The following is a 13,811-nucleotide window of genomic DNA, read 5'->3' on the forward strand; positions in this document are numbered from 1 at the left end:
GTGACTGCAGCCATGAAATTAAAAGACACTTGTTCCTTGGAAGGAAAGTTATGTCCAACCTAGATAGCATATTCAAAAGCAGAGAGAGACATTACTTTGCCAACAAAGGTCCGTCTAGTCAAGACTATGGTTTTTCCAGTGGTCATGTATGGATGTGAGAGTTGGACTGTGAAGAAGACTGAGCACCGAAGAATTGATGCTTTTGAACTGTGGTGTTGGAGAAGACTCTTGAGAGTCCCTTGGACTACACAGAGATCCAACCAACGAAGTATAAATAATTCATGCCAGTAAATTTGGTAACTTCAGAGAAATGGACAAACTCATTGACAATCACAAATTTTAAAACTGACATGAGAAGAGAACCTGAATTATTAAAGATATTTAAGTTATAATTGAAAATCTTCCCTCCCCCATAAAATTTCTGGACTAGACTGCTTCACTGATGAATTTTATCAACCTGCTAGCCCACCAGGCTCCTCTGTCCATGTGATTTTCCAGGGAATCTTCCCAAACCAGGGATCTAGCCCATCTCCTGCAATGGCAGGCAAACTTACCACTGTGCCACTTGGGAATCCCTGTTCATAGTCAGTATTCCTTTTTCTCCATCAGGGCAGCTGAAAGCCGGCTGCTCTTACAGGTTCCCTTGCAGGACCCCTAGGCACTCCCATACGTGTGTGTGCTCAGTCATGCTCGACTCTTTGCATCCCATGGATTATAGCCCGCCAAGCTCCTCTGTCCATGGGATTCTCCAAGCAAGAATAGTGGAGTGGGTTGCTTTTTCCTCTTCCAGGGGGTCTTCCTGACCCAGGGATCAAATCTGAGTATCCTGCGTTGCAGGCAGATTCTTTACCACTGAGTCACCAGGGAAGCAGCAGCTGCCTGGGAATCTTGTGCTTCAGTGATAATGATCTATAGGTTATTTAGAAGTGTGCTGTTTAAGTTCCAAATATTTAATATTTTCAGATATCTTTCTGTTACTAATTTTAATTCCATGTGGTGAAAGAACATAGTCTATATAATTTCAGTGCTTTTAAATTTGTTAAAGTTCATTGTTTGGTCTAGCATATGGTCTCTTTTTTTTTTTTGGACTCTACTGGGTCTTTGCTGTGACCATGCAGGCTTCCTCTGTCTGCGGCCAGCTGGGGCTACTCTCTAGTTGCAGTGCACGGGCTGCCCATTTTGTTTTCTTCTCTCGTTGTGGTGCACAGGCTTTAGTAGTTGCTGCACGTGGGCTCCTGAGCGTAGGCTCTGGAGTTGTGGCACGTGGGATCTTCCTGAACCAGGGATGGAACCGATGTCTGCTGCATTGCAAGGTGGATTCTTAACCACTGGACCACCTAGGAAGCCCAGCATGTTCCCATGTGACCTTGAAAATCCCTGTGTATTCTGGTTATTGGGTGGAATGGTCTACAGTAACACTTAGGTTAATTAATAGTGTTGTTGAAGCCAACAGTAACAATTTTGCTGACTTTGTCAATTTCTAGGAGAGAGGGCCAAAGTATCAAATACAATCACAGATTTGCCTGTTTCTTGCTTTTAGTTCTGCCAGTTTATATTTCATGTATTTTGAAGTTTTCTTATTAGCTATATATACATTTATGATTATTTATCTCCTTGATGAACTGACATTTTTATCTTTGATAATATCCCTTGTCTGGAAATCTACTTTTTCTGATATTATATAGCAGCTCCAGCTTTGTTTTGATTAGTATTAACAAGTATATATTTTTTTCTAACCTTTCTATTCTTTTTTATTTAAAATAGATTTCTAGTAGAAAGCATATTGTCGCATCTCTTTGATGGGATCTAATCTGATCATTACTGCTTTTTACAAGTTACATTTTCTAACACCATTTTTACACTTTTTACACCACCTACATTTAATGTGATTACTGATACAGCTTGGGGCAGAAGAAAGGACCAGTTTGATAATGTAGAAAGGGGTGGAGACACACACCCATTCACCCAGGAGTTCCGCTTCAAGGAATTCATCTTTTGGATTAATCCATGCAAGGTTGTTCACGGGAACACTATTTGTAATTCCAAAAGATTGAAAACATCCTAAATGATGCAGAGTAGGTAACTGGTTACAAAATTTATTATACCCTCATAAAATGGACTGCTATGTAGCTACAAAACAAAATGAACTTTCTATTGAGAATGGACTTCTCTCCAAGATAATTACCAAATGAAGCAAGCAAAGTGCAGAGTGAGGTAGAAGGTAAGCTACCCTATGTGTATAAGTACATTTACTTGGAATATCTCTGGAAGAACATACAGGAAATCAGTAACAAAGGATTCCTCTATGGAGGGGACGGTAGACTCTTTATTGTATATTCTCTTGTAACTTTTTAATTTGTACCATATGTAGGTGTCACTGAAATTTTTTAATTCTTTAAAGAGATATGGTTGACTCTGAAAGCAGTCAGCTGAGGAAGGAGCAGAATTGGTAGTGCAAGTAAAGACAACTCATTTTGTGCGCTCTGTCCTCCAAGTGTCGCTCATGAATTTGTTGGGCCCTGAGCCATATTTAGAATTTTCTTAAAATTGACATCTGGTTAGAGAGAGAAAAAGGCATATAAAAATAAGATGTTTGTGGTTGGGGGAAAAGTGCTTATAGAGAGACATTTTATTAATTTCATCACAGGTATATTTGCCCTGTGTCTTACAAACAAAAAAGAGATATGTGGGTTACATGTATGAAACACTTGATCAAAAGGACCCAGTATTTGATGCAAAAGGAATAGAAACAGTGAGAAGAGATTCCTGCCCTGCTGTTTCTAAGGTAAGTTTTATCTGTCTTGTTTTCATCTTTTAGAAATAAGTGGCAAAGAAAGTGGTAAACATCCTTAAGCAAATATCTAAGTGGAAGAACTGTATAGACTGTATGACTATGTCTAACTAAAGAGAAACTGTATGATTTTTTGAGTTTCATTTCTAATGAAAGCAGCTTATTTAAGTCCTTACCTTTTACACAGTTGCTAAAAAGTAACACTTGAACTTGATAAAAATTTCCTGCCTAATCATCTAGAGTTGATATGATACTTTATCATGTGGCAACACCCAAAAGCTGTGAAGCAGGATAAAGAAGAGAAAGTGAACAGAGAAATTTCATAAGTAAAATAATCCATCTGAGATTAACTGAAATTGTTTACTTGGGTTACCAAATACAAGTTAGGAAGATTTCTGAACACTGGTACTATAAATTACCCAAATTTCTCAACCACAGTAATTTTAGTCATAGTATTTTTTATTTTTTTCTTTATTCAGGCCCATATTTGTTCTGTAACAAACCAAAAATAATTACTGTCAATCTCTTATGCTTTTAATGCTGTCATAAAACTCAGTGTGTATAGAGTAGGAAATGGCAGCACACTCCAGTATTCCTGCCTGGATAATTCTATGGACAGAGGAGCCTGGTGGGCTACAGTGCATGGGGTCTCATGAGTCATACATGACTAAGTGACTTTCACTTTCAAAAGAGAGAATGAGAAAGAAAAGAAAAAATCATCTAACAGTCACAGATTTGGTTCTGAAGGACAACTGTTACAATTTCTAGAGAAGATCAGATTTTTTAGTACTCATGTATAGGCTTTTTCCTTTCCTGTGTAGTATTAAAGGACAAAGTTGAAAGAGTATTCTGTATGTCTATGAAAATCAAAGTGCATTCCAAATATTTGATATTTGATCCCACAGGGATTGACTTATTAGTACTTGCCCAGCTTTATGAAAAGTGCATGATGCACCAGGTCCCTTTGGGGCACATGCAGTCTCATAGAAAAGAGCGGCCTTTCAGGATCAGGAACTGCGGTTTCATGGTAGAAAAGTTTTATAATGGACATCAAAAATATTTTGGAAAACAAATTATGTTAAAAATTTTAAAATAAATGAGAAATGTATGCCTTAAAAAGACACAAAACCAAAGTCTCAACTCCTTGCAGACTGCTGATTAGAAGCTTCAGGGATTCTCAGAACGTAATTCTTTGTTTTGTGTGCTGTTTATACAAACAATTCAAGAATGTGCAATAAAGGTTTTCTCAAAGCAAAAAAAGTGTGTAGAGTGCTGTTCCGTTTATATCATATGAGAGCATTAAAAGCAGAAGATTGACAGTAATCAACCTATATGTCATATATGTAACATAAATTTGAGATATATTTCATACTAGTTTCTGGAAGGATACTATCCAGTGCATTCTTTCTCTGAGGGAAGAATGGTAAATGGTACCTTAGCTAAGTTAGCAAACTTGTGTAAAATACATATGGATTCCAGTACTCAAAATAAGATACAGAGCTTTCACCTGGAACTAATTTAAATTCATTCCACTGTATGTCAGTCATTTTCCAGTAGAAATACTGTAGCACAGAAAATTCTGTCACAGTTTCTATTTACTGACATTATAAAAAGGCAAAAGACTGGCTTTTCTTTCACTGTTTGGTGATGTTTAAACTTCTTTCTGTCCACCTGAATCCAACCCTTTCTATAACAGAGTAAATAAAAAATAAGACATGAAAATCATGTCTGGCTTTCTGCCCTACAGTGCTCTTGGCTATATAAGACAAATGTTTCATGCTGCTCATCACACACAGCACACATTTCATCTGCATGTCATTCCAATATGATTTTCCTCAAACTACATAATTCTATTTTTAGAAATAGCAAGCTAAATCTCCAAATAATTTCCATTTTCAATAATTTTTTATTATCCAGTCATTGTAAATAGCAGATTGTTTAGGTAGATCAGGAAGCTTTCTGGTAGTTATGTAAGTGAAAGTGTAACAGCAGTGATGAAATATATTAGAGGATATTTTACCTTTACGAGCATATCCATTTTCTTTTTAAGATACTTGAGCGTTCTCTGAAGCTGCTATTTGAAACAAGAGATATAAGTTTAATTAAACAATATGTTCAACGACAATGTATGAAGCTTCTGGAAGGAAAGGCCAGCATACAAGATTTTATCTTTGCCAAGGAATACAGAGGAAGTGCCTCTTACAAACCTGGTGCCTGTGTGCCAGCCCTGGAACTTACAAGGTAATGATGCACACAGCAGCACAGCCCTCAGTACCTAGGAAGTGTGGTCCTGGGATTCTGAATGGTTTGGAGTAGATGAAAAGACCTAGTCCACAGGCACAGATACACAGTTGTCTGTTCTCCTGCCCACATGAAGCCTTAATAACATGAGTGGGTGACCCCCAAATACTGCAAGCTCTGAAGTAGAAAAAAGAGCTCCTCTTCTGGCCTTCCCTACAAAAACTAGATTCAGTGAAACTGTAATCTGTTACAGAGCTGGAAGTGATTGTTTTTCCTATATCAGAATCATGCTGCTGCTAAGTCGCTTCAGTCGTGTCCGACTCTGTGTGATCCCATAGACGACAGGGCTCTGCCATCCCTGGGATTCTCCAGGCAAGAACACTGGAGTGGGTTGCCATTTCCTTCTCCATCGGAATCATAGGTAGTCCTTAATATTGATCCTACCACAGCAGTAAGGTGGTGTCATTCTAGAAGGAGATCAGCTGATCAGCTAAATTTTCTCTTATCTTTTAGATTTATGATAGTTAATTTAAGCTAGTTGGTATCTCCCAACTCATACTGTTCTCCAGGTAACAGTAATTTACAGGGTAAGTTTGATTAAACTCTTAGAGCATATCCACTTGGTGCTAAGTGAAGTGTATATGGCTGTTAGAGTTAAACTACCTTTAAGGTTCCCCTTGTCAGTTTCTCATGGCTTCATTATTTAATTCTCATTTCATTTTCTGGAGAGATGCCTTCCATGACAGTCTTTGAGTGACTGTTTTATTTGGATTTAAATAGGAAAATGCTTACTTACGATCGGCGCTCTGAGCCTCGAGTTGGGGAGCGAGTACCATATGTCATCATTTATGGAGCCCCTGGAGTACCGCTTATCCAACTAGTAAGGCGCCCAGTGGAAGTCCTGCAGGACCCAACTCTGAGACTGAATGCCACTTACTATATCACCAAGCAAATCCTTCCACCCCTGGCAAGAATCTTCTCTCTTATTGGTATTGATGTCTTCAGCTGGTATCATGAATTACCACGGGTAAGCCTACTAAACAGTACCTATGCTATGACTCCATAGAGAATTCACTTAACATTTTCAGTAGAACTAAAGGTTTTATTTACATGCTATCAGAGCAGAGCAAATCCTTCATTATCCTAAACCAACAAAGGCGCTATACTCTTCTGGTTTCATCTTTTACAAACACCTTCCCAGCTTCTGTCAGATTAGCCAAATTATAGAAGATTAAAATAAATCCCACAACTACTTCAGTGGTAAACACTTAACTATATCACAAACAGCAAATAAAAATGAAAGCAGAAATTCCTTCAAAATGGGTATTTAAGAAATATATAAGCTCTAGTAGCTAGACATAGTTCTATAGAGACCAGAGTAAAGAATATTAAAGTATCATTTTACTAAAATAAAACATGCAGTGTGAAATCTTACCAAAGGGAGTTTTGCCTGAACTCCTTTTTTCTTAGTTTATCCCCATCCGAACTCTGAAGGAACAGTTTGTGGTTCTGTAACAATCAGGGATACATTTCTCTAGGAAAGTAGCAGTTGTTATCTGATGTTTACAATTAGGTCTGCTGAGTCATTTGCTCAGACTATGAAAGCCTGAGAGTATTCAGGAAAATTGATGTAAGTTTAATACTTAAATTGTTTTTACTTTCTCAGTACGCACTTAGGGCCTCAAGGAAAAGAAGCAGCTGGGAAACTGAGGGGGAAACTGTGCTTTAGTCTTTGCTGGCCAGCATCCGTAACGCTGGGCCCTGGCTCTGCTCCACAGAGCTATCAGTGTTTTTCATTGCATCAGTAGCAGGAGTGGCATTTATAAAAGGCTAACCTAATAACTTTGGTGCAGAGTGACTTGTAAGACACCAGGGGAATGCACCAAGGGTATGATAGTAAGAGGATAATGTTATTTCAGTGTGAAGAGTATCAGAAGACAGATCTCTGAAACATTATCAACTTCAAAGAAGGAAGCTTAGGTGACATGTATCTAATTTCATTTGAAATGCTCCAGGTTTACTTTTGCTTGAATTTTGCACCTTAATGCCTAACAGGCTACTTTTTACCTTGCTTCCATGGCCAAAACTGTGCAGTCTTAAACAGTATCCACTCTCAACCTGGATTTTCTCCTTTGTCCTCCCTGATCTCCTTTGCCCCCTATAATTTCATACATCTACATATTGCAACCAAAAAAAACCGAGTGACAAGAAACTATTTTTGTTTTTCATTGAAGTACGATTGACACGCAATCTGATATTAGTTTCAACTATACAGTATAGTGATTTGACAATGAGATGATCACCATGATAAAATCTAGTTATCGTCTGTTACCATTTAAAGTTACTGCAATATTATTGACTTTATTTCCTAATCTGTATAATATATCCTGATGACTTATTTACAACTGGAAGTTTGTACCTTTCTGAGACCATTTTCCTCCCCCCCAAAAAGGAAAACAAAACAATATATCTGATGATATTAAGCTATAAAAGAAGGACTTTGTTCTTTTCTAAAGCCCCATTATCTAAAACCGTTCCTGATACATAGTAGCTATTCAGTATTTGTTCAACACCGGAAATAATGCCTTAGTGATCCTGTAATTAGCTTGAGAAGAGCCACACTGCTATAAAGCTGGCTTAGACTTATTTCTGAATTGATGCTTACATAGATCCAGAAGGCCACCAGCTCCTCTCGAAGTGAACTTGAAGGGCGGAAAGGCACTATTGCACAATATTTCACTACCTTACACTGTCCTGTGTGTGATGACCTGACTCAGCACGGCATCTGCAGTAAATGTCGCAGCCAGCCTCAGCATGTTGCAGTCATCCTCAACCAAGAAATTCGAGAGTTGGAACGTCAACAGGAGCGACTTGTAAAGGTACAGCCTTGTTCAATAGACCCAGAATCCCAAGCAGTCTGAGTCTTCAGGGAAATGTAGTCAACTCCTGAGGGAGGTGTAGTGTGAGATGTGAAAGTGGAGTAAGGATTCTAAGTTAATCAACTTCTAAAATCCTGAAAATAGCATAATTGAACTACTAAAAACTAATTGTGCTTATTAGAACCATAGAACTATACTGTCCAGCCATCCAGTTTCTTTTATAGCAGCATTTCTAAAAAAAGAAAATACTAATTGCTTTGTCTCCCATATCACTTACCATTCTCATAGAAATCTTGTTTTCTTAGAGAATTGCTAGTCAACTTGGAACGTTTGCAGTTCTTAATGACTGATTGTATCTCCTTATACCATCATGTTTCAAGTTAGATTTTTAGCTTTCAGGCAAGAGTAACAATCTTGTGGTAGAGTTTGTTTTGTCTTTAGATGAGAACATATAAGGTTATTGAAATGTTTTAAAGCCAACCTGATAGTTAAGAGGCAGTGTGATTCAGTGGAAAATGAATCCAGCTGATAGTAAGGACATCGGGTTTTCAGTCTGGACTCCATAGTATTGGCTGTGTCCCTGGCCCCAGATTTCTCAGAATGCAAATTGATGCTCTTTCATAGGTCCCTACTAGCTCTTCTGTTGTGAACTCTCCTTACAATCGCTCCTAGCAGCTCATCTGCTCTAAAGTAAACCAGCCACTAGTATGTAAAGGCCAGGCTCTGCACCATGCCCCTTCAAGGTAAAGAGGCTTTTGAAACAAGTCGGAGTGTCCACAGCCTCCTAGGAAGACACTCCTAGCTGCCATGCAGGGCAACAGGACAGAAGCCATCTCTGGGGAGACTAGGCTGTTCAGAACTTGTATGCTTATAGAAGGAAAATTACGGACTGTTAGAGACTGTTTGCTCTACACCATCCTAGCCGCTGTTCTGCATTGGCAGAAAAAAGTTATATAGTGTATAGAGCTAGTCATTCAGAATGCAGTAAATGAATTTCATTAAGGATGGTAGCATCTGAAAGGTATGATTTTATTGATGCAACCATAGAAACCTAGCTTATTGAAATGATAAATTGACTTTTCCCTCTCCCCATCCATCTACTAATTAGTTCTTAAATAAATAAGAACTTTTCTGCTTCTCTTCTGTTACCATCCTATAGTCCAACCACCATTATTTCTCCCTAAACTCCTGCAGCAGCCTCACACTAATCCCCCTGCCATCCTGTCCATTCTCAGCACTGTGGCTCGAGCCTCCTCACCAGAGAGCAGGTGAGGACAGAGGCCCTGCCCTTCTCTCACTGCTGAGTCAGCTGTCCCTAGCTAGAGTCCAGCCCTTGCTGGTGGTCATACATATGTATTAAATGAGGAAACAGCTGCTTGCTGAACGCACAGTTAAAGCAGCAGTAAGTCACTGGAGTGATTACCAACCAATTTTTAGCCCATTTGTCCCAGTTTTTGTACCACCACAAAGTGGTGGTTGTAGTTAGTACAACCACTAGTAACCGGGTGTCCCTAACTTGTGGTTTTTGGGTTCCTACCCCAATGGCAGCAACTTGCCCTCCTAGAAAATTCCCTGTTGGCTTCTAGTAGAAGGTGCAGACATGGGCAGGGCCTCCAGAGCTCCCGAGTCCGAGGCAGCTCCCTGGACCTGTCCTCTGCCCCCAGCAACATACACTGTGCTAATAAGTGCCATCAGTTCAACCAGAACCCTCGTTCAATATTAGATCTTATTTCTTATAAAAGTGCAGTTTTAAAAGTAATGCTATTCATGAATAAGGGGTGGTTCATCATCTTTAAAGAGACATTTTAACTTTAGGATTGCTTTTTTCCTAAGATAATTAAAATGTGTGTCTCCTGTACATAAATAACCTGTAGGAATTCTCACAAAGCAGAAATTACAAGAAATTGTCAGAAACATTAGTAAACAGCTCTCATACCAAGACAAGTGATCAGAAATAAGTACAATTACTAAAGATCTAAACATTATAAGGTAAACCTTTTGATTATATATATCAAACTCTCTAACCTAATAATTAGAGAATATATCTTTCAAGTTATGGAAAACATTTATATGAAATATTAAATAATTGACCATATCTTAGACTACAAAGAAAACCTTAATACATTTCAGAAAGTAGAAATATTACAAACATTTTATCAATACAATTCTATAAAGCTAGTAAACTCAGAAAACAAAATGATCCTTGTATTTGGAAATTTTAACACTTATTAAACAAACAGTACATACAAGATTCTAGACAGCCATGGCAGATCTCAGAGAAAAATTCATCACCTTAAACATTTAATTATAAACATAAACAAAATTAAGCATCTGACTGAAAATTTTTCAAAAATCTAGAAAGTAAGCCAAAGGATAACAAAAAAGAATCAATAAATAGTAAAGCAGGTTTTTGTTTGTTTGTTTCTTAAGCATCTGCTAAAAAATAAGTTTCTAGGTTGTGGTGTTTAAAGTTTTAAACATAACCTGTTCAGGGTTTAAATCACCAGTAAAGGATCTTGAAACTAAACATTAAGTTTAGCGAGACAAGTAATTCCATCCTGGTTTATTTATCAGACAAGCACAGAGTGCATAAATATTTATCAGTTTGTTCTGGCACCTGGATGTAGCTGCAGGCAATGGAGCTGTGATACAGACATTCTATATTTAGAAGTAGCTTTAAGTCTCTTGGCAGAGATCTAATTGGTGAAAGTCTTCAGAAGAGAACAGCACATTCTCCAGAAAGCACACTGAAGTTCGGGGCTCTGAGCAGTTCGCTTGTAGCAGTATCATAATACCAGGTAGAGTAACCAGGGTGTTGAGAAAAATGGGCCCTGCAATCGACTGAAAAATATTGGGGCAGAGAACAAGTCGTCGTCCCCCCCCCCCCACCGCTGTGAGGCCTCTAAAACAGAAGCTATTAGATACAGACCAGAGAATTAACTAGAGCAGATCTGATTTCTCTCTTAAAAGGTAATTAGTATAACAGCAGCTAATTGCTATCCCTTTTTTAAATCACTTGGATAAACTGTTCACATTAAAAATCAGCCTGTATTTTCTTAACCCTTGGGGCCCTCACTAGTATCCTTTAAAGTTTTTTTCTTTAAAGTTTTTCATGTTTTACCACTTTTAAACTGTGTGTGTGGATGTGAGGGCGATCTGGTTGCGACATCTGTCACCCCATTGATCGCCAGGGTTGATTCGGCTGATCTGGCTGGCTAGGCGGGTGTCCCCTTCCTCCCTCACCGCTCCATGTGCGTCCCTCCCGAAGCTGCACGCTCGGTCAAAGAGGACAACCATCCCCGCTAGAGGAGGACCGGTCTTCGGTCAAGGGTATACGAGTAGCTGCGCTCCCCTGCTAGAACCTCCAAAAAAGAAAAAAAAAAATAAACAAACTGTGTGTGTGACTTGAGACCTTACATATTAAAATCTGATCACTGGGTAAGATATAATGCTTTTCTTTAAAAACTGCCTTATGATTTAGTATTTTTTTTTAGATCAGTTCTCATTATATATCAGCATCATCTGGGAGCCCTAAGATGTACAGATTCTTAAGCTCTCACACCCAAAGATCCTGATTCCTTGCTCAGACATTAGTCTATTTTTAAGCTCATGTACAGCCAGGGTTGAAACTATTGGTCTATCCAGCTACTTTCAACATCTTTGATTTCCACCCCCGCCCCCATACTAGCATTTTCTCTTCTGAAATAAGAAAGTGGATAACTTTTTTGATTAGCATATAAAATGTTAGAGTAACTTGAAAAAACAGTGTACATAGCTAATTTAAGAGCCAGTCTTTGAATGGTAATTGGGTAGCCTATTTTGTGGATCTTAATACAATAGGATTCTACCATAAATGAAAGTTGATTTCTGGGATTAAATGAATCCTTTAGGGAATTTCATGCTCTCTGGTTTGCGAAATAATATTCTTTAGAAACATCTCAACTTAGGGTTGGCTATGCTTCAAAAAGATGAGAACTAATGAAACTTTTCTGTAATATGTGCCAGTAATTTGTGGTGGGTCATGAAGGATTATAAAAGTCTGCTGTTTACACACGGAGACAGAAACCTTCCTATGGTTTGACGCACTCCTCTTGTCCTTTCAGATATGCAAGAACTGTACAGGCTGCTTTGATCGACATATCCCATGTGTTTCTCTGAACTGCCCAGTACTTTACAAGCTCTCCCGAGTAAATAGAGAACTATCCAAGGCACCGTATCTCCGGCAATTACTAGACCAGTTTTAAATTGTCAATATCACAGAATTCCAGGTGCTATTTTTCAGTGTTTACCACTAAACTGTTGTGCATGGTGCTTTTTCAACTTTCATCGAGTCAAGTATGTTCATTGTCTGTCTATTACCTGAAGACTATGAAGACTTTTATGATAACTGAATTAAAAATCGTATTCGTTGATCTCTGAATAGCTCACTTCTTACAATGTACAAATTCCTCATCCTTTCACCTTTTTAACATTGTTTTATAATGCCGGTGTTGAATTTGCTCCAGTATGTGTAACATCTTGTAAATCCATTTGAGTAGATCGTATTTACTTCCCTGTGGAAGGAGCACTGAAAACCTCTTTAAAAAAAGACATTCGTGTTTTCCTTGAACTGTCTGTATCAAGACGTGTTACTTAGAGATACTCATTCACTTTATAATTTTGACTGCGAAATATTTTGTAAATACACTTTTTTACTTTTCAGACAACTGAGTAAAATAATGTGCAATGAATTTTATACAAATGATTTTCAAGTTGTTTGGTATATTTCCTCTAGGTTTTGCTTGACTCAGAGTAGAGTTGTTATTTTGATCAGACTGTGCAAACAGTAGTACCATGTGTAGCATTTTGAAACATTATTTTCTAAAACCGCTGTCTTGCTTTAGCTATTAATGGGGCATTGTGAGGAACTGTGCAAAGACATTTTTGTTACAAACCTGTGGGCCTGTTGCAATACTTTAAAAATAAAAAATTTTATTCCATTTTTGCTTGTTTTGTATAGACATTTCTATTGCTTCTAAATATGCTTAAAATATTTTCTTTCCTTATGTACTGTACAGTTAATCTTATTTGCCATCATCTTGAACACAAAATGTGTATTTAGAATATTTGTATAACTGTATATAAAAAAAGAATTATGTGGTCAGTGCATTGTTTTCTAAACTGGAAATCATTTTGTTTTAAAAGTTAATAATGGAAACCATATTAAAATTGAATAAAATACGAAATACAGCAGTGTGGTTTTATCTTGCTGTAAGTCGAATGCTCTTCATCTGTTCTATAAGCCTATACTAGTTACACCCTCCTTACCCCACCCCTTCTGAATTTTAATAAGGTAAATTTAACTCATATCCTAATTGATGCTGTAATTCCCTTACCCAAACTTTCAGATTTTTTTTTAATGGGAGCAAAAGTAGTCTAGGGAATGTTTAGCTTTCATCCTTTCAGAGTTCTACAAATCTACATTTTAGTGCATCTCCCATGTTCATTTAGATATAATGTCCAGAGGGAAGGCAAAAATTATATTAGTACTTCTTAATTATTTTCAATAGAAAAAATTTTAACATAGAAAGCTCATCTGGTTATGCACTGGAAATAGGTCTTCTATTTACATCATCTTTCTCATCAGAATAGCTAGACAAAATATTTTCAACGGAATAATCATTCTTAACCTCTTCATAATTGGACACAGCCAAACTAACAAGGAGGTATTCAGTACCTAGTGCTCAAAACTAGTTTTTGGCACTTAGCATATCTCTAGTTCCCTTTTCACTCTGCCCTCAGAGTCTGTAGCCTGACCGCCTTTTAATGAGCTGCATTTGCTGTTTCAATAACTGTCACCAGCGAGTGTGTTGAAACATGATCCTATTTTACAAAAAAACATTTGTAAGAAGCTTCCAATA

At 37.7% G+C, this 13,811-nt stretch overlaps 1 protein-coding gene across 6 annotated transcripts in view; it reads left to right on the forward strand.

The window, feature by feature from the left end:
* The window catches only part of REV3L (REV3 like, DNA directed polymerase zeta catalytic subunit), a 178,112-nt gene extending 164,969 nt beyond the window's left edge, over nt 1-13,143 (forward strand). For 5 of the 6 annotated variants that reach the window (XM_024996589.2, XM_024996590.2, XM_024996591.2 and 2 more), the window contains exons 28-32: nt 2,648-2,785; nt 4,842-5,032; nt 5,813-6,059; nt 7,702-7,911; nt 12,015-13,136. In XM_024996589.2, the coding sequence (XP_024852357.1) occupies nt 2,648-2,785; nt 4,842-5,032; nt 5,813-6,059; nt 7,702-7,911; nt 12,015-12,155 (927 nt within the window). In that variant the 3' untranslated portion in view covers nt 12,156-13,136. Of the gene's footprint in view, nt 1-2,647; nt 2,786-4,841; nt 5,033-5,812; nt 6,060-7,701; nt 7,912-12,014 lie in introns of all 6 variants that reach the window. The other variant, NM_001206172.2, reaches the window with a different exon arrangement.
* The last annotated feature ends 668 nt before the right edge of the window (nt 13,144-13,811 follow it).

Source organism: Bos taurus, chromosome 9 (assembly GCF_002263795.3).
Source record: "Bos taurus isolate L1 Dominette 01449 registration number 42190680 breed Hereford chromosome 9, ARS-UCD2.0, whole genome shotgun sequence".
Lineage (NCBI taxonomy): Eukaryota > Metazoa > Chordata > Mammalia > Artiodactyla > Bovidae > Bos > Bos taurus.